This window comes from Scyliorhinus canicula, chromosome 26 (genome assembly GCF_902713615.1).
Source record: "Scyliorhinus canicula chromosome 26, sScyCan1.1, whole genome shotgun sequence".
NCBI lineage: Eukaryota > Metazoa > Chordata > Chondrichthyes > Carcharhiniformes > Scyliorhinidae > Scyliorhinus > Scyliorhinus canicula.
Window position 1 is genome coordinate 1957390 of NC_052171.1, and position 26107 is coordinate 1983496.

Here is a 26107-nt window from a genome sequence, read left to right on the forward strand (position 1 = left end):
CAAGCCTCCACGTCTTGCGGGGCAGCGGAGGGGAAGAAGGCAACCGCGCATGCGCGGGTTGGAGCCGGCCAACCTGCGCATGCGCGGTGACGTCATTAGGCGCCGCCAGCCGCGTCATTCTCGGCGCGCTGCCTTGACGCCAGCGTCAAGGCCCGGTGGCCGAGTTTCACGCAACGCCGCTCCTAGCCCCCCCGGGGGGGGAGGGGGGGAATAGGGGGCGAGGAGCGGCCTCCGATGTTGGCCGTTGCGGATAATTCCGCCCAGGGTCTCGACCCGCAGGTGGGTCATGGGCGGGTGTTGAGAGGGTCGTGAAGCAATCAGTTATGGCGCTCCCGATCGCCGGAGCAACACCCAACAGCCGGGATGGGCTTTTAGATTGAGAATGCCGGCTGCGTCTGCCAGCAGCCACAGCATTATGCCTTGTTCCATCTGATTGGCATCCAGATTATCCAATGGGTGATTAGTTTTCCTGGCATCACCTGTCCACTTGTTTGGCTGACCAACAGGAGGAGGCGGGGTGGTATTTCTGGTTTTGGGATTATTGGAGTCCGGGCCCTGTGAAGGACACCGAGAGAGGCTGAGTGAAGTCTGAGTGAGGGATATAAATGACGGGTTACTGCGCTGGCAGTCAGCACTAGTTCACTAGCTTCCACAAGTACATCAAAGCCTACACCATCACAAGGAAAATGAATTATATTATTGCTGCATGAACAGGGGATTGCAGCAATTTGTTCTTCAAATTGAGATCCAAGAAGAAGGCACCAGCAGCAATAACAGAAAATGAATTATGTGTGTTTCTCCTCTGAGGCAGGGCAAATGGAATTTAAGCACCAGCATGTGAAATCTGTATAAATGTTTGAAACCTCGGCAATCGTGTCACTATAATAACACTTATAATGGTGTATTGTAAGTTATCAGTCTTCAGAAATAAAATTTGTGGGACACCCATGTGCAGGACCAAATTTCTTACTAAAAACGGCAGGGTCTTCACACCAGAAGTGGTGGGAGAGAGCAGGTCAAAAGAGCATGTACACTGATGTCACGCGATCCGGGCTTTGGCCGCAAAATCCTGAAGGAGAGATTCCTCCGTTTTGTAGCTGCCAGCCATCAAGCAGCAGGACTGTGAAGAACTGAAGATGGGTCAGTTTGTAATAAGGAAGAGAGGATCGGAGACACAAACAGTTCAGGAACTCACAACTGAATCTGCGACAGAGAGCTTCTCAGGAGACTCCACGGCAGGACAAAGCAGTCTGGTGTGAGCTCCAGGGCTTTTGCTGAAGAAATCCATCAAAAAGAAGCTGAAGGGGTAGCACAGTGGCTAGCACGGTTGCCTCACAGCGCCGAGGTCCCAGGTTTGATCCCGGCTCTGGGTCACTGTGTGGAGTTTTCACATTCTCCCCGTGTTTATGTGGGTTTCGCCCCCACAATGCAAAATGTGCAGGATAGGTGCATTGGCCACGCTAAATTGCCCCTTATTGGAAAAAATTAATTGGGTACTCTAAATTTATAAAGAAGAAAAAAAAAGCTGAAATCAGAAACAAAGCAGGACAAAGATGATTTTCTGAGCTATGGCTTTATTAATTGTCCCAATGCAAATCAGACTACAATGTCCATGTGCGTTATGTGCAAGGAAGTACTGACAAATGAAAGATTAAACATTTAAAACTTCAGAAGTATTTCAAAACTAAGCATGGCGAGTTTGAGGACAAACCTCTTGATTTGTTTCCAAGGATGCAGCGAAAAATTAAATCATTCGCTGAAGCCGTTAGCAGAAATATAACATTGAATGAGAAAGCAAGTGAGATCTTGAGGACAAAACAGGCTCAACTGTTGCATTAAAAGTAAGCAAAAATGTCAGCCACGAAGTTCGGTCAGCATAGGTCACAAAGGTAGGCCAGCATGGTTCGCGATGATCGGCCAGTGTGGGTCACAAAAGTTGCCTGGTTGGTAAAAATCGGTCCCGGGCAAAAAAGTTTGAAAAACACTGTTTTAAATAACTGTAAGAAGGTTCCTATTCAACATATGTCCGTCAAAACAAAAACAGGTTATTACTTGTATATCTTGGGATGTGGGCAGCATTATTGCTTATTCCTAATTGCACTTGAGAAGATGGTGGTGTGCTGCCTTGAACTGCCCCAGAACATTTGTTGCATTTGCTGCATTTTTATATAAATATGAGACATTACTGATGCCTGGTTGACAAAAACAAAGCTGATATATTATCCCTTGGAAAGGAGGTAATACTGGAAAATGATGACTGAGTGCTTGAAGAGGATGAACAGGAAAGTGAGCAGTTTTATTGAATAATTAAAAAAAAATTCTGTTGAAACCTTCCTTGGATTATCGTATACCCTGAAGGGATCAAAAAACAGCTTGGGAGAAGTTTTGTTTTCATAGAACGATACAGCGCAGTACAGGCCCTTCGGCCCTCGATGTTGCACCGACATGGAAAAAAAACTAAAGGCCATCTAACCTACACTATGCCCTTATCATCCATACGCTTATCCAATAAACTTTTAAATGCCCTCAATGTTGGCGAGTTCACTACTGTTGCAGGTAGGGCATTCCACGGCCTCACCACTCTTTGCGTAAAAAACCCACCTCTGACCTCTGTCCTATATCTATTACCCCTCAATTTAAGGCTATGTCCCCTCGTGCTAGCCACCTCCATCCGCGGGAGAAGGCTCTCGCTGTCCACCCTATCTAACCCTCTGATCATTTTGTATGCCTCTATTAGGTCACCTCTAAACCACCTTCTCTCTAACGAAAACAACCTCGAGTCCATCAGCCTTTCCTCATAAGATTTTCCCTCCATACCAGGCAACATCCTGGTAAATCTCCTCTGCACCCGTTCCAAAGCTTCCACGTCCTTCCTATAATGAGGCGACCAGAACTGTACGCAATACTCCAAATGCGGCCGTACTAGAGTTTTGTACAACTGCAACATGACCTCATGGCTCCGGAACTCAATCCCTCTACCAATAAAGGCCATCACACCATAGGCCTTCTTCACAACCCTATCAACCTGGGTGGCAACTTTCAGGGATCTATGTACATGGACACCGAGATCCCTCTGCTCATCCACACTACCAAGAATTTTACCATTAGCCAAATATTCCTCATTCCTGTTATTCTTTCTAAAGTGAATCACCTCACACTTCTCCACATTAAACTCCATTTGCCACCTCTCAGCCCAGCTCTGCAGCTTATCTATGTCCCTCTGTAACCTGCAACATCCTTCCGCACTGTCTACAACTCCACCGACTTTAGTGTCGTCTGCAAATTTACTCACCCATCCTTCTGCGCCCTCCTCTAGGTCATTTATAAAAATGACAAACAGCAACGGCCCCAGAACAGATCCTTGTGGTACGCCACTCGTAACTGAACTCCATTCTGAACATTTCCCATCAACCACCACCCTCTGTCTTCTTTCAATTAGCCAATTTCTGATCCACATCTCTAAATCACCCTCAATCCCCAGCCTCCGTATTTTCTGCAATAGACGACGGTGGGGAACCTTATCAAACGCTTTACTGAAATCCATATACACCACATCAACTGCTCTACCCTCGTCTACCTGTTCAGTCACCTTCTCAAAGAACTCGATAAGGTTTGTGAGGCATGACCTACCCTTCACAAAACCATGCTGACTATCCCTAATATTATTCCTATCTAGATGATTATAAATCGTATCTTTTATAATCCTCTCCAAGACTTTACCCAGCACAGACGTTAGGCTCAACGGCCTATAGTTACCGGGGTTATCTCTACTCCCCTTCTTGAACAAAGGGACCACATTTGCTATCCTCCAGTCCTCTGGCACTATTCCTGTAGCCAATGATGACCTAAAAATCAAAGCCAAAGGCTCAGCAATCTCTTCCCTGGCTTCCCAGAGAATCCTAGGATAAATCCCGTCAGGCCCCGGGGACTTATCTATTTTCACCTTGTCCAGAATTGCCAACACTTCTTCCCTACGCACCTCAATGCCATCTATTCTAATAGCCTGGATCTCAGCATTCTCCTCCACAATATTATCTTTTTCCTGAGTGAATACTGACGAAAAGTATTCATTTAGTATCTCGCTTATCTCCTCAGCCTCCACACACAACTTCCCACCACTGTCCTTGACTGGCCCTACTCTCACCCTAGTCATTCTTTTATTCCTGACATACCTATAGAAAGCTTTTGGGTTTTCCTTGATCCTACCTGCCAAAGACTTCTCATGTCCCCTCCTTGCTCGTCTCAGCTCTCTCTTTAGATCCTTCCTCGCTTCCCTGTAACTATCAAGTGCCCCAACTGAAACTTCACGCCTCATCTTCACATAGGCCTCCTTTTTCCTCTTAACAAGAGATTCCACTACTTTGGTAAACCACGGTTCCCTCGCTCGACCCCTTCCTCCCTGCCTGACTAGTACGTACTGATCAAGAACACGCAATAGCTGTTCCTTGAACAAGCTCCACATATCCAGTGTGCCCAACCCTTGCAGCCTACTTCTCCAACCTACACATCCTAAGTCATGTCTAATGGCATCATAATTGCCCTTCCCCCAGCTATAACTCTTGCCCTGCGGGTTATACTTATCCCTTTCCATCACTAATGTAAAGGTCACCGAATTGTGGTCACTGTCTCCAAAGTGTTCACCTACCTCCAGATCTAACACTGGCCTGGTTCATTACCCAAAACCAAATCCAAAGTGGCCTCACCTCTTGTTGGCCTGTCAACATATTGTGTCAGAAAACCCTCCTGCACACATTGTACAAAGAACGACCCATCCAATGTACTCGAACTATATCTTTTCCAGTCAATATTAGGAAAGTTAAAGTCTCCCATAACAACTACCCTGTTACTTTCGCTCTTTTCCAGAATCATCTTCGCCATCCTTTCCTCTACATCTCTAGAACTATTAGGTGGCCTATAGAAAACTCCCAGCAGTGTGACCTCTCCTTTCCTGTTTCTAACCTCAGCCCATACTACTTCGGAAGAAGAGTCCCCATCTTGCATCCTTTCTGCCACCGTAATACTATCCTTGACTAGCAGCGCCACACCTCCCCCTCTTTTGCCCCCTTCTCTGACCTTACTAAAACACCTAAACCCCGGAACCTGCAACAACCATTCCTGTCCCTGCTCTATCCATGTCTCTGAAATGGCCACAACATCGAAGTCCCAGGTACCAACCCATGCTGCCAGTTCCCCTACCTTATTTCGTATACTCCTGGCATTGAAATAGACACACTTCAAACCACCGACCTGAACACTGGCGCCCTCCTGTGAAGTCAAATCTGTGCTCCTGACCTCTCTACTCTCAATCTCCCGTACCCCAAAACTACAATCCAGGTTCCCATGCCCCTGCTGAATTAGTTTAAACCCCCCCCAAAGAGTACTAACAAATCTCCCCCCCAGGATATTGGTGCCCCTTAGGTTCAGATGTAGACCATCCTGTCTATAGAGGTCCCACCTTCCCCAGAAAGAGCCCCAGTTATCCAGAAATCTGAATCCCTCCCGCCTGCACCATCCCTGTAGCCACGTGTTTATTTGCTCTCTCTCCCTATTCCTCGTCTCACTATCACGTGGCACGGGCAACAACCCAGAGATAACAACTCTGTTTGTTCTCACTCTGAGCTTCCATCCTAGCTCCCTAAAGGCCTGCCTGACATCCTTGTCCCCTTTCCTACCTATGTCGTTAGTGCCAATGTGGACTACGACTTGGGGCTGCTCCCCTTCCCCCTTAAGGACCCGAAAAACACGATCCGAGACATCACTTACCCTTGCACCTGGGAGGCAACATACCAAACGTGAGTCTCTCTCGCTCCCACAAAATCTCCTATCTGTGCCCCTGACTATTGAGTCCCCAATTACTAATGCTCTGCTCCTCTCCCCCTTCCCTTCTGAGCAACAGGGACAGACTCCGTGCTAGAGTCCCGTACCCCATGGCTTACCCCTGGTAAGTCGTCCCCCCCACAAGTACCCAAAACGGTATACTTGTTACTCAGGGGAACGACCGCAGGGGGTCCCTGCACTGACTGCTTCTTCCCAGTCCCTCTTACAGTTACCCATCTATCTCCAGTCTTTGGTGTAACTACTTCCCTGAAGCTCCTGTCTATGACCACCTCTGCCTCCCGAATTATCCGAAGTTCATCCAACCCCAGCTCCAGTACCATAACTCGGTCTTGTAGGAGCTGGAGCTGGCTGCACTTCCTGCAGGTAAAATCAGCAGGGACACTAACGGCATCCCTCACCTCAAACATCCTGCAGGAGGAACATTGCACTACCTTCCCTGCCATCCCACTTAATTTCAACCAAGTTCTGGTAAACAAATATAAAACAAATAAAAAATAATAATATAATATAGCACTTACCTGCTCACACCAATGGGTCTTATTATTAGGTTTTCGAAGTAATTAAACAGTTACAAAAGAGTGTGTTGGCAAATTCAGTGGTGTTTGTCCACCTGGTCTTTATCAACAGGTTCTGTAATTTATGTACCTGTATACACTTATCGGTTCTTGTCTGTATGAGGTATCATTCACTGGCCATTCCTCTATCCGGTATTTGCTTAATTTTGTTTAAACTGAAAATAAAATTGGCATCATCCATTTTTCATTATTGTATGACTTTATAGTGATGTCTCAGAAATATCACATGAAAATTCAAAGTTCACTCCAAATATTTGGAAGGAGCGATTCTACAACATAGGATCACAGGAAAATTACAGCACAGAAGGAGGTCATTCGGCAAATCCTGTCTATGCCAGCGTGTCCTTTAAAAAAAATTTCAAATTAAGGTGCAATTTAGCATAGTCAATCTACCTACCCTGTAGATCCTTGGGTTGGGGTGAGATCCACGCACACCCGGGGTGAATGTGCAAACTCCACACGGATAGTGACCCAGGGCCGTGATCAAACCCGGGTCCTCGGTGCCATGAGGCAGTGCTAACCATTGGGCCGTCCATGGGTGCCCTTTCTAATCCCACCTTCCTGCACTCGGTCCGTAGCCCTGTAGCTTACAGCACTTAAGGTGCCGATCCAGTTACTTTTTAAAGGAGTTTAGGTTCTCTGTTTCCACCATCAACTCAGGCAGCAAATTCCAGACTCCCACTACCCTCTGCGTAATAGGTTCTTCCTCATGTCCCCTCAACTACTTATCTTGAATCTATGTCCCGTGGTTGCATCTGGTAGTCGAGGTGCACTTTGCCCCCCTTTGGCAATGTGGCTAGAAGAAACAGGGTTGTGGAAGTGGACCATGGGTCGATCTATTTGTTGTAGGTTGGCAACATGTCTCACTGGCAATTGAAGGGTTGATGATTTTACTGGAGGACCAGTCGGTATGGATGGAATGGCGACGTGGCGGCGCTGCTTGCTGAATGTGGTTACCGATATTTGACAATGTGGGGGTGTGTGTGTGTGTGGTGGGGGGGGGGGGGGGAGTTGTGGGAGGATGCTGTAATTTCCCCCCCCCCCCGACGACTGAAGCTGTTGGGAGACGGTGGTCCCTTTAGACTCTCAGGTTTTCACAGCACGGCCATAACCCATTCTAACCCCACTTTCCGGCGATTGGTCCGTGGTTGTGGGCGTTTCAAATGCTCGTCCAAATGCTTCTTGTACACTGCAAGGGTTCCCGTCTCCACCACCCTTTCAGGCAGTGAATTCCAGATTCCCGCCGCCCTCTGGGTGATAAGGTTTTTCCTCAGAGCCTCTCTCAACCTCCTGCCCCCGACCTTCAATCAGTGCATCTCTTCCCCACCCCACCCCGCGCAATTCCCGGCTTGGGTCACTGAATGTGCGGAGACTGCACGTTCTCCCCGTGTCTGCGTGGGTTTCCTCCGGTTTCCTCCCGCAAGTGGTGCTTGTTGGGTAAATTGGACATTCTGAATTCTCCCTGTGTATCCAAACAGGTGGCGGCTGAGGGATTTTCACAGCAGCTTCATTGCAGTGTTAATTGTTTTAATTCGCACCTCCCCCGCCATCTGCTTGGTGCAGGACCAGCCCCCGCCCCCCACCACCCCACCACCAGGCTGTCAGCCACCCTCAAGCCCGCCTGTCCCTGGGAGTAGGCTCGGTTGGCAGGGGGCAGGCCCGGTCTCCATGGTGACGGGGCGCTCGCGGAGACTTTAAGCAGCGGCAGCAGCGGGGGGCAGAAAGACAGGGAGCGAGGCGAGAGTCAGTCAGGGCGATCCTCCCGCTCTCCCCACACCCGCAGGGAAAAAAAACCCCAGGAGAGAGAGGATCAGATTGAAAGTTACCAGAGGGAGGGAGAGAAGCCGGCCCAGCACTGCCTTCATGCCGAGCGGCACATCCAGGACAGCAGGATGCAGAAGGTAACAGTGCCATTTATATTTAACCCTCCTCATGTGTCCGCCCGTACAAAGACCAGCCGAGGCGAAGCTGATGTGTTTTTTATTTGGTCAGGCGACCCTTTGCAATGTTTGTGGCAAGTGTTGGTCTTACTTTCCCAGCCAGCTGCGTGCCGCCATTCCGTCCTCCCCAGCCAGCTTCGTTGAAACCAGGTCGTGTTTCTCTCCCGCCTGTTTTGAAGGGCGTGAAAATCGGGGCTTCCCCTTCGTTCATCCTCTGCCAGGCACCCCGAGACGTTGTTGCTCCACGTTAGTAACTCTGGAAAGCTGTTTGCAAAGTTGTTGCTGCACTTTGAATTCCAGGTGATTGACGATCACCAATCGCGCCAGTTTGTTCCAAACACATCCAAGTTTAGAAATTGGGTTTCAGAACAACCAGTGGCAGACCACCAAACACCATTCGACAAGGTGCCGCACAGAAGGCCATTGCATGAGATCAGAGTGCACGGCGTTGGCGTTGCGGGTGATGCATTAGCATGGGTAGAGGATTGGTTAACTAACAGACAGCAAAGAGTGGGGTAAATGGGTATTTTTCTGGTTGGCAATCAGTGCTTTGTGGTGTGCTCGGGGATCAGTTATGGGATCGCAATTGTTTACAATTTGCATTTATGAGTTGGAGTTGAGAACCAAGTGTAATGTGTCATTGTTTGCAGATGATACCAAAATGAGTGGTAAAGTGTGCAGAGGACACTGAAAGTCTGCAGAGGGGTCCTGGTAGCGGGCAAGGGTCTGGCAGATGGAGTACAACGTAGGTAGAACAGATTTTGGGCTGAGTTAAGGAGGAACTTTTTCATCTAAAGGGTTGTACATCTGTGGAATTCCCTGCCCAGTGAAGCAGTTGAGGCTACCTCGTTGAATGCTTTTAAGGTAAAGATAGATAGATTTTTGAACAGTAAAGGAATTAAGGGTTATGGTGAGAAGGTGGGTAAGTGGAGCCGAGTCCACAAAAAGATCAGCCCCGATCTTATTGAATGGCGGAGTAGGCTTGAGGAGCCAGAGGGCCTACTCCTGCTCCTAGTTCTTCTGTTCACCACACAAGGTTAGATTTTCTTTGCTGCTTGTGCAACAATCTGATGGAGTGGATCGCCGACTTTCAACAGAACTTGCATGTTTTCCTTTCTTTTGCTTTACAAGGGCCGAAGCTTCATAATATATCATGGTAATGCTGCTAATATGTAACTGCTATTAAGGGAAAAGTTCAGGTAGAAGCAGGCAGCAATTGTGGGGGAAATAAAGCGGAGATGCATACACAGAATTGGAGCGACACAGATTTGTCAGAGGGTTGTATGGCAGCAGGATATGCATAGATGAGGAACAATGAGCCCTTGAATGAATTTCGACTGGCAACCAATAAAACATGGGCAATGGATGAACATAATGTGGTGTAAGGCAAGATATACTGGCTGCTCCTCTCAGTCCAAATTAGTCGCCTCCTTATCCTGAGACGGTACTGTTCAGTTCAAGACTCTCCAACCAGCGCATACCAGGGAGAACAATCTCAGCATCAAATCTGGCAAGCCTGCTTGGAATCTTTTCGATATTCGTTCACTCTAGTCCATGTCATGTAGGTCCTTTCTGTCAGGTAGGGTGTTCCAGATTTTTGATCCAGTGACAATCCAAGTCAGGATGGTCTGTGACGGAGCGCAACTTGTTGAAGGCGGTGTTCTGTTGTGTCTACTACTGTTCTTGACAATAAAGATTACATGCTTGGAGGGAGCTGTTGACGAAACTATGACAAGTTGTTGCAGTTCATAATGTAGCATACCACAGGATGTGTGTGCTGGTGGTGCCAGGAATAAATGTTGAAGGTGATTGATAGCAGGTTGCTTTGTCATAAATGGGTCATGGTTCTTTTTTAAAAAAATATTTTTATTCGAACAAGATTTTCATTATATAAAAAAAATACAATAAATCCCAATTCCGTACAATACCAAAAGTACACCCACCCAATCCCGCAGTCCCCCTCTCCCCTCACCCACATAGAGAACATAGAAAACAGAACGATAATAAAAAATATTTTAAAAACCAATAAAACATGGGCAATGGACCTCCTCCCGCTTAACAGCTGACGGTAATCAGATCCCTGAAAAAGGAGATGATAGGCTGCCACCTCATGGAGAACCCTTCCATCGACCTCATGGTACACTTGATCTTCTCAAGGTGCATAAATTCTATCAGGTCCCCCAAGGAAGCCAAGGCCTTAGGCGGCACAGGGGACCTGCACCCAAGCAGAACTCACTTCTGGGCTATTAGTGAGGCGAAGGCTAGGACATCTGTGCTCATCCTCGTCTGCAGCACCATGAGTCCGATACTCCCAAAATGGCCACCAATAGGCACGGCTCAAGCTGAAAGCCCAAAATCCCCAACATCATTTCAAAAAAGCTCACCCAAAAACTAACTTGGGGCTAGACCAAAACATCTGCATGTAATTGGCCAGCCCCCCAGAACACTTCTCACACCTGTGCTTCACCCCCCGAGAACCCATTCATACACATTCTAGTCAGGTGCACCTTGTGCACCACCTTGAATTATATCAGGCTTAACCTCGCACATGAAGAGCCTCACTCCACACACACCCCTTCAAAGATCAAACCCAGCTCACTCTCCCACTTCTTCATTACTTCTTTCAATGATGCTTGCTCTGTCGCCAACAGCTGTTCATGGACATTCAAAATCTTACCATCCCCTTGGATAAGGACAGGACCCTGTCCATAAGTGAAGCGGAAATGAAGGAAACACCTTGCGTAAAAACCCGTGCACCTGATAGTACCTGAATACATTACCTCTCGGGAGCTGGAACTTCTCTAGCAACTCTTCTCGGCCAGCGAACCTGTCCTCCAGAAACATGTCCTTAAACTTCTCCAACCCCCACCCTCTCCCATGCCTTAAACAATGAATCTGAGCCAGGTGGCATAAACCTATGGTTCCTGCAGATTGGAGCCAACGATGACATGGAACCCAGTTTTGAGTCCAATGAAATAATCATCTCTGGCTCAGTCCTGAAGGAGGGCAATAATACAACATTTAACAATCTCCTAATATTGACTGACAACTGCCTAAACTGATTCCAAATCCTCAAAGTGGCTATCAACACTGAGCTCAAAGAGGATCAAGCAGGGAAAAATGGGAGTGATGCAGTAACCAGGGCCCTCAGACTCAACGCTATGCATGAAATTTCCTCCATGCGTCCCCCCATATAGCCTGGATCCTTGAACCACCCACACACCTCATCAATATTTGCCACCCAGGATTAACATAACAGATTAGGTAATCCCCCCCCGACTGCCTATCTTTTTACAAAAATGTCCTACAAACAAAGGCAGATATCAATTTATCAACACTGCAAAAGAAAAACTGGGACAAAACCAAAAACCTCGGGAGAATATTCATCTTCACCATCGGTACCTTTCCCGTGAAGGCCAGAGGGAGGCATACTACTTTATCAAATCGGCTTTCATCCCATCCACCAGACTAGAAAAATTAAGTTTGTGGAGTCAAGGGCCACCTGGATTCCCAGATACCAGAAGCTAGTCTTGGCCAGACGCAACGGCAGCCTACCCAGATCAGCTCCCCTCCCTGGGGGGGTTCATGGGAAAATATTCACTCTTGCTCAGATTCAGCTTGTACCCTGAACAGGAGCCAAACCTCCTGAGCAACTCCATCGTCTGCATAAAAGGACACCCGATGCACTCTTCCCCCACACTCTATCCACCTCCATCTGTTTGATGAGCACAATGGCTCGATTACTAAGGCAAACAAAAGCCCCTGTCTTGTACCCCTGGTGATTGCAAATAACCCGAGCTCAGGGAATTCGTACGTGCACTCACAGTGGGGACACTGTTCAAAGGCCTAATCCATGAGATAAATTTTGGCCCGAAGCTGAACCTTCCCAGATTCTCAAGGAGGTATCCCCACTCAACCCTCTCGAGCGCCTTCTCCGAATCCATCAAAATATTTTCCTCTGGCTTGGTCTCGAAGGAGGGCGATAATACAACATTCAACAATCTGCTAATATTGACCGACAACTGCCAATTCTTCACAAATCCAGTCTGTTCCTCCAAAATCACCCCAGGTAGGCAGGACTCCAAATGCATCGCCAACACCTTAGCCAATAACTTAGTGTTCGTCTTGAGCAACAAAATAGGCCGAGACAACCCACATTCCATGTGATCCTTGTCCTTCTTCAGGATCAAGGAAATTGATGCCACTGCCAGGGTGACCAGCAACACCCCTCTCCCCCCCAGGACATGGAATCATGAAACGTATCCAGCAAAAGTGGGACCAACTGACCAGCAAACTTTGTAAAATTCAATGGGGAACACATCCAAACTCGGTGCTTTATCTGTCGGTATTGAACAAGTACAGGTCATGATCTCTTCCATATAGGCGTCTCCAACCTCTGCCTTCTCTCCTGCTCCACCTCTGGAAAGGTCAACCTATCCAAAAATTGTTTCATTGAGGAACCTTTCTCGAGGGTCTCTGATTCATACAACCCATGGTAGAAGGCCTCAAACACCTCTAACCTTCTCTGGGGCAGAAACCAACCCACCACCAGAGTCCCTGATCTGCATTATCTCCCAGGAGGCAACCTGCTGTATCAGCTAGTGAGCCAACCGACAATTGGCTTTCTCTCAACAATCATAACAAGTCTCCCTCAAGCAACGCAGCTGGCTCACCGCCTTACCTGTTGACAACTCAAAATTCATTTGCAATTTCTTTCTTTTCGCTAATAACTCTGGTGTCGGGGATTTTGAGTACTGGCAGTCCACCTGGAGAATGGAGTCCACCAACCTCTGCCTCGCCACCTTCCTAGATCCCTATGTGCAGAGATTATCTCCCCACTAATAGCTCCCTTCTGGGTGCTCCAGAGTGTGGAAGGTGAGACGGCCTCATTCCTTTTGAACTCAACAGACAACAATGTCAGAGATACAAGCTTACAAAAACTCTTCGCTGTGAGCAACCCCCCCCCCCCCCCCCCCCCCCCCCCCGCCCGCCCGCCCTTTACCCCAGGGAGAAGAGATCTACCCACCAGAAAGAAGTCAATCCGGGAGGACGATGGACGTGGGAAAAAAAAGTAAACTCCTTATCCCTTGGAAACCTGAATCTCCACGTGTCTGTTCCCCTCATCTGTTGCATGAACACCAATATCCCAATGGGCAGCACGGTAGCAAAGTGGTTAGCACTGTTGCTTCACAGCTCCAGGATCCCAGGTTCGATTCCCGGCTTGGGTCATTCTGTGCGGAGTCTGCACGTTCCCCCCGTGTCTGTGGGTTTCTTCCGGGTGCTCCGGTTTCCCCCCACAAGTCCTGAAAAAGATATGCTGTTCGATAATTTGAACATTCTGAATTCTCCCTCTGTGTACTCGAACAGGTGCCGGAATGTGGCGGCTCGGGGATTTTCACAGTAACTTCATTGCAGTGTTAATGTAAGCCCACGTTTGACAGTAAAGATTATTATTATTATTATTCACATCAATCAACACCACCATGGTGTCCGCCAATGACCCACTGATGCACTGCACTTAACGTTGGTGGGGAGGGTCCAAGTGGTGAAAATGAATATTCTGCCGAGGTTCTTGTTTATCTTTCAGGCTCTCCTGATCGTTATACCAAAGGCCTTTTTTCAGAAAGTGGACACAATCATCTCTGACTTTGTATGGGCGGGGAAGGTGCCGAGGGTGGGGAGGACCCTGCTACAGAGGCAGCAGGGGGGGTTGGCGTTGCCAAACTTGCTTCATTATTATTGGGCGGCGAATGTGGACAAGGTGGTTGGAAGGAGAAACGGCAGAGTGGGTTCGGATGGAGAAGGAATCTTGTAAGGGGTCTAGTTTGAGGGCTATGGTGATGGCAGCATTGCCAATGGCTCCGAGTAGGTATTCAGGGAGCCCAGTGGTGCAGTCCACGGTGAAGATTTGGAATCAGCTGAGGAGGCATTTTAGGGTGGAAGGGATGTCGGTCTAACGCCGCTGTGCGAGAATCATGAGTTTGAGCCAGGGGAGATGGATAGTATACAGGAGGTGGAGGGAAGTGCGGCGGCCAGGTTGAGGAATTTGTATTTGGAGGAAGGGTTCACCAGTCTGAAGGAGCTACGGGAGAGAGTAGAGCTGCCAAGGAGTAGTGAGTTCAGGTATCTAGAGGTTAGAGACTTTGCACGAAGAGGTTCCCTAGATCGCCCGATACACCCTGCTGGAGCGACTGCTGCTTCCGGATGTGGAAGGCGAGGGAAGAATTGGGGATATATATAAGTGGCTGGGGGAGCAGGGAGGCAAGAAGAAATGGGAAGCGGAGTTGGGAATGGAGATCAATTGGAGAGTATGGAGTGAGGCACTGCGAAGGTTAAATGGGATCCTTTTGCAAGGATGAGCTTGATACAGTTTAAGGTGGTGACAGGGTGCATATGACTCAGGCGAGAATGAGTGGGTTATTTCAGGGGGCAACAGATGAGTGTGAGAGGTGTGGGCGGGGCCCAGCGAATGATGCGCACATGTTTTGGGGTTGTGAAAAATTGGTAAGATTCTGGGCGGGAGTCTTCGGGGTCTCAGCCAGGACAGTGGAGGAGGGAGTGGAGCCCCGACCCTTTGGTGGGGATATTTGGGGTTTCAGAGAAGCCGGAGCTCGTGGAGAGGAGGGAGGCCGATGTCTTGGCCTTCGCCTCTCTGATTGCACGACGACGAATTTTGCTGGAGTGTCGGTCGGCATCGCCACCGGGGTAGCAGCATGGCTGGTGACCTGTATGACTTCCTGCTGTTAGAGAACATAAAGTATGAGTTAAGGGGCTCAGCAGGGGAGTTTGAGAAAAGGTGGGGGGAGAGGAGGGGTGAAAAAGGAGGAAAATCTGTACAACCCGTATAGTCGATTGTTGGGAAGAATGTTTCCCGGGGTTTTTATTTGCTGTAACTACTTTGATACAAGTTTGAATAAAATGCGTTTAAAAAAAACAAAAGAAAACGACCCCCTGATGGTTACATACCTACCTGGGTCTGCTAATATATTAACTGCAGAAAAAAACAACCTCTTATTAATCAACACAGTTGCCCCCCCTGTGTCCTACAATCAAAACCTGAGTTTGCCCCACCCACACCATCTGCCACCTTATTTGATCTTTGATTTGCAGATGGGTCTCCACATCTGCCTTCAAACTTCTCAGGTGTGCTCATGGAGGTACTGGAATGGTTTGGGTTCGGGCCAGGGTTCACCTCATGGGCGAAGCTGGTGTAGTGTACGGACAAACACGACCAGCTGTGAATTCTGGCTGCACAGATGCACAAGCTGGGATGCCCTGTTCCCCGCTGCTATTTGCCCCGGCTTTTGAGCCACTGGCTGTCGCTCTTAGATCAACCAAGGGGTTGAGGCATCCAGAGGGAAGAGATGGAGCACAGAGAGTCTCACTCTATGAGGACGTTCTGCTCCTCCATGTCTCAAACCCCCTAGCCAGCATGGAAGGAATACTGTAACTCCGAAGGGAGTTCAGAGCCTTCACAAGTTACAAACTCAACCTGAGCAAGCGTGAAATCTTCCTTGTTAACCCGCAAGGGCGGGGGGGGGGGGGGGGGGGGGGGGGCATGAATCAGAGCTGGGGAAGCTGCCGTTCAAGTTGGGCCAGACCAAATTCCTTTTTACTGGGCCATTTAACCCTCTCATGTTCCATGTCCTCATGAGGACCTCTAAACCACCAACCCCCCCCACCATCCTCCGCCCAACTCAGAATCAGTCATATTCATCTTGTGAGGAAATCCAGCAGTGCCCCAAACTGCACCAGCTCTGGGCACACCCAAGATGGCCACCACTTCCCCCATCAAGGCCAGTCCAAAAATAAAGGAACCTCGCCCCTTCCTCCCCCTTCCCAGCCCTACCCTAACCTGAGAACCAAACAAACAACCAACAAAAGAATAAAAGGCCCCTTTCCCTGTCCTGAAACCCAAACAGAACAGAAATTAAAAGCTTAAGCTCATACCTTAAAAAACAAACAAAAAAGAAACACCCCATGGCGGCATGGTGATTAGCACTGTTGCTAATTAGACCTGGGTTCGTAACTGGCGCAGGGTCACTGTCTGTGTTAAATTTGCACTTTCTCCCCATGTCTGCGTGGGTTTCATCCCCCACAACCCAAAGATGTGCAGATTAGGTGAATGGGCCACGCTAAATTGCAGTGTAGAAATCAATGTCAACTAAACAGTACATCAACGAACAGCTCCTCCATCCACACCAAACTTTACAGAACAATAGAGGAAAATTAGCACCCAACCCCCCCCAAAAGAATCTCCAACAGTACAATATATAACCCCAACTTCACCCTGAAAAAACACCCACCAACAAGCCCAGACACAAGTCCAAGCCCTTCAAGGCCTCCACCAGGTAGAGCATTCCAGACCCAAACCACCCGCTGCGTGAAAAGGCATTTTCTCATTACAGTTGCTTCTTTTGAAACTGTACCCTCTCATTCATCATCCTTTGCCGAGCAGAAACAGTTTCTCCCTGTCCAGCCCCTTCATGATTCAAGAGTACCCAATTATTTATTTTTCCAATTCAGGGGCAACTTTAGCATGGCCATTCCACCTAACCTGCACATCTTTGGGTTGTGGGGGTGAAACTCATGCAGACACAAGGAGAATGTGAAAACTCCACATGGACAGTGACCCAGGGCCGGGAGTCGAACCCGGGTCCTCAGCTCTGTAGGCAGCAGTGCTAACCACTGTGTCACCGTGCTGCGCTTCCTAGAATCGCTCTTGTAAACCTCTTCTGCACTCTTTCTAGTGCGTTCACATCTTCGCTATAGTGTGGCCCCAGAATGGTACATAATACTCCAGCTGAGGTCTGACCCATGTCTTGTATACATAGACATAGAGTTATCCCCATAACTCCTCCTAACCTTTTGGACACTAAGGGCAATTTATCATGGCCAATCCACCTAACCTGCACATCTTTGGACTGTGGGTGGGAACCGGAACACCCGGAGGAAACCCACGCAGACACGGGGAGAAGGTGCAGACTCCGCACAGACAATGACCCAGGGGATCGAACCTGGGACCCTTGCGCTGTGAAGCCACAGTGCTAACCACTGTACCACCCTTTCCTGAAGATTTTTGGACCCAGGTTCGATTCTGACCTTAGGTGACTGTGTGGAGTCTGCACGTCCTCATGTGTCTGAGTGGGTTTCCATTGGGTGTTCCAGTTTCCTCCCACTGTCTCAAGATGTGCAGGTTAGGTGGATTGGCCATGCTGAATTGCCCCTTAGTGTCCAACGGTTATGTGGGTTTAGAGGGATGGATGGGAGAGTGGGCCTGCATTGGGTGCTCCTTTGCAGAGTCGGTGCAGAATCGATGGGCCGAATGGCCTCCTTCTACACTGTCAGTTTCGTATGATTCTCAGTTAGTTAAACAAAATTTCCTCTTTAGAAATCCATGCTGGCTTTTCCTAATCAACCCATTTTTTTCCATGTGACTACTAATTCTATCCCAAATAATTGTTTCCAGAAGCTTGCTCACCACTGACATTTAGCTAACTGGCCTCTAATTCCTCACAACCTTTTTTGAACAAGGGCGTAAAATTTGTAATTCTCCAGTCCTCTGGCAGTGATATATTAAGGTACTAATGATATTTCTGGTGTAATAATATGCGACTGTTATCTCACTGTGGTGGGCCAGTTAATATGGTTCTGATATTATCTGTATATACATATATATGATAAATACTGGTTCAGTAATATGGAATTGCTGTTTTCCACATTGTGAACCTATCACCATATTATCCAGCTAATTATATGGACATAAGGAAAATCTGTGCTGCGAGATTTAAATTGTTGCTATCATTAATCAGCGGAAATCTTTCAGTCACCATCTCTGCTGTAGTAATATTGTGAAAAATCGATCATGCTGACAACATGTACCTTTCATTTACTGTCCTGTTTAGTGAGAAGTTACTGATTAACTATATCACTTTGCAGCATAATGTGTCAAGAAGCTCACGTGTAAGTGTAGTTTCTTGGTAGGAAGTGGACGCACAGATTTACAAGAATTTGAAAAAATATATATTTTTATTGGCTTTTGCTCGGAATTATCAGAATTGCAAGGAACAAAGAAGAAAGAAAGAAAAAAGGAAAAAAATAAACAGGTATAGGAAACATACATACAGATATGAGGCATATTAACATTGGGCTCCCAGTAATCGGCTTGACACACATCTGCTGCATCCTTTCCCCGGTGTAGTACCGACTAGGCCCACACCGGAGTCTGACCACGTGGCTTCTCCCTCCAGACTCTGACCATGTGATCTGACTTAACTACATGGTGTTCAGCCTGTCCATCATCCTGAGGTACCCAGGGGAAGAAATGGTAAAAGACGGGGCCTTTCTAAGGCCAATCTCAGCGTGATTCGACCGTGGGGGTGCGAGGCCTCGACAGCGAAGCGGGAATGCCCAAGCCAACCCCGGAGCGATAGGTGCCTGCCTGAACCCACCGGAAGGTGAACCCAATCTCACCACCCCACAAGACTAGACCGGCCCACGCACAACTCCCTCCAGTAACCCCGACACCGCCACCATCATCCACGACTCCTCCGAACGTAATCACTTACCTTACACAAAGCCAGCCCTGCCATACAAGAGCAGCTGAGTACGCAACCACCGTTACAGACTTCATCAGTAAGTGTGTCGAGGACTGTGTCCCAAAGAATACAATACGGGTATTCCCCAATCGGCAACCCTGGCTCAACCAAAGGGTTCACGCCCTGCTGAAGTTCCAAAGGAGGCGTTGAAATCTGACGACCCTGACCTATATAAGAAATCCAGGTATGTCATACGGAAAGCAATCAGGGATGCAAAAAGACAATACCGCATCAAACTAGAGTCCCAGGCCAACGACACTAACCCACGACGACTATGGCAGGGCCTACACAAGATCAAAGGCTACAAAGCAAGGCCAAGCGGAATATCTGGGGCTGGAGCATCCCTACCTGATGATCTGAAAACATTCTCTGCCCGCATTGAGCAGTCAGCCAATGCATCAGTGCCAGCCGCCCCAACAGACCTGGACACACCCATACCCACTATTACAGCCTCAGAGGTAAGAGCTGCCTTCTTGAAAGTGAATCTGTGGAAAGCGACGGGCCCCGATAGAGTCCCTGGGTGAGCACGCAGAGCACATAGATACATCACGATCATGGCTGATCATCCAACTCAATAGCCTAATCCTGCTTTCTCCCCATAGCTTTGATCCCATTCTCCACAAGTGCTTTATCTAGCCGCCTCTTGAATATATTCAATGATTTAGCATCAACTACTTCTTGTGGTAATGAATTCCACAGGCACACCACTCTTTGGGTGAAGAAATGTCTCCTCATCTCTGTCCAAAATGGTTTATCCTGAATCCTCAGACTGTGACCCCCTGGTTCTGGACATACCAATCATTGGTAACATCTACCCTGTCTACCCTGTTAGAATTTTATAAGTCTCTATGAGATCCCCTTCATTCTTCTGAACTCCAGCGAGAACAATCCCAACCTAGTCAATTTCTCCTCATATATGACAGTCTCGCCATCCCCGGAATCAGTCTGGTAAACCTTTGCTGCACTCCCACGAGAGCAAGAACATCCTTCCTCAGAGAAGGAGACCAAAACTGCACACAATAGTCCAGGTGTGGCCTCACCAAGGCACTGTATAATTGCAGCAACACATCCTTGCTTCTATACTCAAAACCTCTTGCAAAGAAGGCTGCGGTACCATTAGCCTTCTTTACTGCCTGCTGCATCTGCATGCTTACCTTCAGCGACTGGTGCACAAGGACACCCAGATCCTGCTGCATGCTCCCCTCCCAATTTACAACCATTTCGGTAGTAATCTGCCTTGCTGTTTTGCTTCCAAAATGAATAACCTCACACTTATCCAAATTATACTGCATCTGCCAGTGATTTGCCCACTCGCCCAACCTGTCCAGATCTTGCTGTCGGCTCCCTGAATCCTCGTCACAGTTCACCCTCCCACCTAACTTAGCATCATCTGCAAACTTTGAGATGTTACATTTTGTTACCTCATCCAAATCATTGATAGATATTGTGAATAGCTGGGGTCCCAGCACCAATTCCTGTGGTACCCCACTAGTTACTGCCTGCCAATTTGAAAAGGAGCCATTAATTCCTACTCTTTGTTTCCTCTCTGCCGATCAGTTTTCTATCCACCTCAATACATTTCCCCCATCCCATGCGCTTGAATTTTGCACAATAATCTCTGATGTGGGATTTTGCGGGTGTTGCTAAATTCCTCATTAGCTTGTAAGTCTTTGCCCCAGACAGACTTGGGAGAATTGAGCGTCTTTTAACCTCACCTAGAATTCCATTTGCTGGGAAAAAATGTCCCAGCCTTTCCACATACTCAGCCCAGTCCTTGTGCCCCTCCACAAACTCGCTGGTAGTCCTGGACATAGCCATTGCCGCAGGCCATGTTGTGAACTAGCTACTCACTGTTCAAAAATTTGTGTTGCCACTGCTGCACCTCAATTTTTTTTTTCTTGTCCTTTTTAATCCTTATAACCAGAAAGACCATGGTAGTCGAACACGTTGGATAAGTTAAATCTTCTTTACTTCAGAAAACATTGAGGTAATAATACAGTTTGGTTTCAGACACCAGCAGCAACTATACACAAGCTCCTTGTGGCTAAACTGAAAACCCGCCTCAGTATGCGCTCCCCATAACGTCACATGTTCATGCACACTTTTGTGAAGGGAACCCACACACATAGTCCAATACAAAGATGCTTATTAAAATATTCTAGAATAGTTTTACTCGCTCAGAAACCTACTAGTTGAGTAAGAATGCTGTGTACCCTTCCAAAGAGTTGAGGTTTACACTGACGTAATGCGATCAAGAGTTGTCAATGTGCCTCACTGTCATGAAGACTGACACACCTACCTGCTCTGCAGTCCTGGCAATTATTGTTGAGCAGAGACCTGACAAGGTTTATGGTAATATTGGGCTGTCAGAGAACTTCACCTCAACATGGAGTCCAAACACAATCAAGTGCAATGCCACATCTGAAGCACATCTCCCATACCTGACATATTTCTACCACATAACATACCCAGGATTTTAAAAGTTTGTGCTATCCACAGCAAGTGTCCCATTCTAATCATGTATATCCCATCTCTTGTCCATATAATGCTCAGCAAGCCTGCAGTACACATATCCTGTAGAAGTATTATACATACTATATTCAGCACCAACCTATAACATACCTTATCTCACAATTAGTTATTAGCCTGCATCAGTCTTGTGCACACCATATAAGCATGCAACCGTTTACCATGCAAAGTGGTTGAGGCAGGGATCATTGCATCTTATACGGGAGAGTTGATAAACGTTTGAAGCAAAGAAAAATATGGAGCTCTGACGAAAGAACCAGAATAATGAGATTAGTTTTGGATTGTACTGATGTCTTGGCTGCAGATTTCACTGGTTTTACATAACTTTGTGATCTCTGTTCTCCTTCAATTCTGGCTCCATGCAGCTGTCCAATTTTAATCACTCTGCCATTGGCAAATAGTCTTTCAGCTGTCTCACCCCTCAGCTCTGGAGTTCTCTCCTTTTGTTTTTCCATTTCCCTTCCTTTAATATGCTCCTTAAAATCTACCTCTTTGAACAAGTTTTTGATCAGCTGTCTTGATATCCATCTGTGACTTGGTGTCAAATGTTTTTATTGATATCCTTCTTGTTTAGCGTCTTGGGGCACTTTTCTACATCAAAGACTCTATATAAATGAAAGTTGTTGTTCCATATCTGCGTACCATGTTTGCCTGACATATGAAGCGTATGATTTTTCGAGAAAAATATATATATGATTTATTCATCTTCCATCTGTTGTGTGGTCCTTTGCTCCCTAATAGGTACAGCAAATTTTGTCAGAATTTCAACTTGAGAAACGGGAGCTACTGGAAGTGATGCGGAGAATACAGCGGGAAATGGAGAGGGGCCTGCGGTTGGAGACCCACAAAACAGCCAGTGTTAAGATGCTGCCCACTTACGTACGTTCAACACCAGATGGCTCAGGTAGATAAACTAATCTGCTGAGTATCATTGTTCCACCGCATGCGATAAACTAACAACAAAATTATTATAATGAGACAAATTAAGACAGAAAATACAGTAGTAGATTTCCCATAAATGACTTGACTCTGCATCTGTCTCTTGTGTTATGGGCCAGGGTTTAGAGAACCCCAAAGTGTATCATGGAGTTCACCTGACCCACAACTTTTAATAGATTGTTGAATGGGGAGCACACAGTACAGCAGAAATGGAAAAGTATTTTAAACATAAAGTGAATATCTTAGCAACCATTAATTCAAATCCAACCCCCAAAGAATACAACACTAAGTAAACCTTTAAGCTTTCCTTTTTAACATCCATACGACTTAAAAACAAAACCTTTAACAGCAGCACATCAGATTAAAGTCACTACTGAAAACATTTATAATTCTGAATGCACCAAATGATCAAGAGATAGTCTTTTTATGGCAGAGAGAACAGCAGTACACCTGCTTAGTCTGGCTTCAGCTTCAAATGGTTTATAAATGGGTGTGTATATAAATATCTGTAGTGAGTGTACCTTTAAGAAATGAGTGTTTACTACTGCAGTGATGTCTAAGAGTGGGTGGAGCTGGTCTGTCTGTCAGAATTTTACTTTCATTATTGAGCAGGCTGCAGCGTGTGTTTTAGTTTTGTTTTCAGTGTTGAACATAAGAACTAGGAGTAGGCCATCTGGCCCCTCGAGCCTGCTCCGCCATTCAATTAGATCATGGCTGATCTTTTGTGGACTCAGCTCCACTTTCCGGCCCGAACACCATAACCCTTAATCCCTTTATTCTTCAAAAAGATAGCTAGATAGCCCAAGATTTGGGGATGCTGCCCTGAGACGGCTCTTGGACCCATCACTCCCAGACCACATGTCCATTCTCCTGGAGGTCCTCCATTCAATGGCGTTTGCCATCGCGGGCAGCGCCCTTTCCTGACCCCGAGGAGAGCTCCGAGGATGCAACTCGAGGCACAGTTGCGATTTCCCACCCTCCATCAGCGCAGATACACACACCTCGGTTAGACAGGTTTCTGGAGCACAATGTGGTGAGCACCACACCGCTGATGATGTACATCTAATGGAGGCAGGAACTCCGAGGTGAGCAAGCAGTAGCAGGGCTGCTGGATCCCTGGACCCAGCTGGGTTCCAGCTTGGTGCTGAGCCTCTGGAACAGGGTTATCTGGAGCTGATGGAGTGGCCTGGACATTCAGAGGGAGATGTCAGTATTGCTCCAGCAGATCCATCGCAGCTTGGAGGAATCCCAGAGGCTCCAGGTGCAGGAGATGGCGCTGGCCATGAGCAGCACAGAGGCCAACACTGCTAGGGTAGCGACCGCGGTGAAGAGCCTGGTGCACGATATCAGCACCAATAGTGAAGGTGTACAAGGCGCCTTGCAGTCGGTGATGGCCATGGCTGGGGGTCTCGACAGAATAGCTGCCTCACTGGGGTTGTCACCCAGTACCAGGCTGACCTTGATGAGGTTCTGCGGGACATGTCCCACTCTCAGCTGGGCTTGGCCAAGGTGCTGCGGAACATTTCCCATTCACGGAGGAGCATCGCTGAGGGCGTCGGCGCAATGGTGCAGACATTGGGAACCATCAGGGCTGGCAGAGCCAGATGATGCAGGGCAGCCGGGGCTCGAACCAGCTTCCTCTCTGTCCCAAGGCGGACCGCAGGGCCCTTTGGGCACCGAGGAGGAGGCACTGGGTGCCAATCCGGACCCGTCCCATGGAGCGGCGACAGTGGCCACCAGCTCTCCCCCCTCTGATGAGGCTGCATCTCGGGGTCAGCACACGGGACAGGGCAGCACGGCTGTGCACCTGCCGTCAACAGATGAGCCAGAGCCTTCTGGCCCGAGAGACTGCGCCACGGGCATCGAAGGCCACTGGACGAGGTAAGCAGCTGGCTGCCTTCACCTCAGTTGTGCATCCTGGGGAGACACCGAGACATAGGAGGGCCAAGCACATCGAGGGTCAGTGAGGGTACCGGGGAGAGGGAATGGGGGGGGGGGGTGCTTCCTCATCATCCTCATTCTCCTTGTCCCTCTTCTCGGAAGTGGCCACATGTTCCTCGTCACCAACCTCAAGCTCGTAGCCCACTGCTGTGCCAGCTTGTGGAGGACACAGCAGACGACAACAAGGTGGACGACAATCCGGGCGGTGTACTGGAGTGCACCACCGGAGTGGTCGAGGCATCGGAACCGCATCTTGAGGAATCCGATGCACCGCTCAATGAGAGCCCGGGTGGCTGCATGGGCCTCGTTGCTCCAGGTCTCTACTTCGGTCTCCGGCCTCCGTACCATGAGCTGTTCACAGTAACTTCATTGAAGCCTACTTGTGACAATAAGTTATTATTATTATGAGCTAGGTCCTCAGTAGATACCCCTCATCCTCCAAGAGTCAGCCGGCCATCCTGGGGTGCTCCTCGAAAAGGGCAGGGATGACAGACTGCCCCAGGATGTAGTTGTCATGCACACACCCCGGGAAGCGTGCGTTATCTTCAACTGGTGGTTGCAGACGGGTTCTATGTTCAAGGAGTGGAATCACTTTCTGTTAACATGAGGCACCTCCAGGTCCCTGCTTGAGCCCTGGAATGATCCCGTAGCGTAGAAATTCAGGGCTGCAGTAACTTTGATGGCCCCTGGGAGCCGGTGTCCTCCTCATCCATGTGGTGCCAAGTCCACGAGAACATGGCATAGGTGTCAACTGTCACCTTGTTGAGGCAGAGTCTCCTGCGGCACGCGCTGTCCGTCATTTGTTCAAAGGACCAGCTGCACCTGTAAACCCTGGATCATCGAGGGCCATCCCCTCTGGGTCCCTTCCTGGCCTGACGTGGGGCTGGGTCCATCACATGGGCTGCTGTCTCGAGCATCTACAGACCTGCTGCTGCCTTCTCCGGCGTCTGGCTGCATCGCGTAGCACCAGCACCACGAGGGCAACCTCGCCGTCCATCATCCCTGCCATCGCATATAATATCTGTAAGGCATTAGGGGAGGGTGTTAGACTGACAAACAGTGGTGGCTCCCACCCCAGACAATACATTCCCCCACTGATTTCCCCCCCACCCGGAACACCATGGCCATACACTCCCGGCCACAGGCCCCCCTCCTCACCGGGCCCCAGACCCTGTACCCCAGACACTCGCTCGCAGTGACAAGGGTTGCCCCCTGAACAGGTACACACGATGCACAGGTTGGCATGTTGGTGCCGCGAGCAGTTCCCCCCCCCCAGCAATCCTGCCCACCCTCCCATGGCAGTCCATCCCTGTTAAGGGTCACTCCGTCCCAGCCGAGCACAGGGGCAGCAAGGCAGTGATCCTGGGCTTTTTGCCTGTGAACAAAGATGGCCACTCACCTTCTCAGCTCCCCACAGAAGCCCTTCCACCAGGTTCATGTTTTTAAAAAGGAGGCCTAATCTGCGGCAGCGTGACCATATTCTGGAGAGGCCGCTGAATGACAGGAGGCCAGTGTATACAGCGAAATCCCGACTTTGCCTAAGCTAGCAGGCTGGTTACATCGCAAATTGTTTGGCATCTGGCACGGTTCTCGTTTTTGGCCTCTCGCTATTCACCAGCCTCGTTTCGCTTGAGCACGAGTGTAACGAGGCTGGAAGATCGCGCCCATTAACTCTATTTCTGTTTTCGGAGATATACCAGAGCTGCTGAGTATTTCCTGAATTCTCTTTTTATTTAAAAAGTATTTG

At 48.4% G+C, this 26107-nt stretch overlaps 1 protein-coding gene across 1 annotated transcript in view; it reads left to right on the forward strand.

The window, feature by feature from the left end:
* Window positions 1-8021: 8021 nt before the first annotated feature.
* Window positions 8022-26107, forward strand: part of gck (glucokinase (hexokinase 4)) — a 43759-nt gene continuing 25673 nt past the window's right edge. The window contains exons 1-2 of the mRNA XM_038785469.1: window positions 8022-8314; window positions 22222-22384. Coding sequence (XP_038641397.1) covers window positions 8306-8314; window positions 22222-22384 — 172 coding nt within the window. The 5' untranslated portion in view covers window positions 8022-8305. The remainder of the gene's footprint in view (window positions 8315-22221; window positions 22385-26107) is intronic.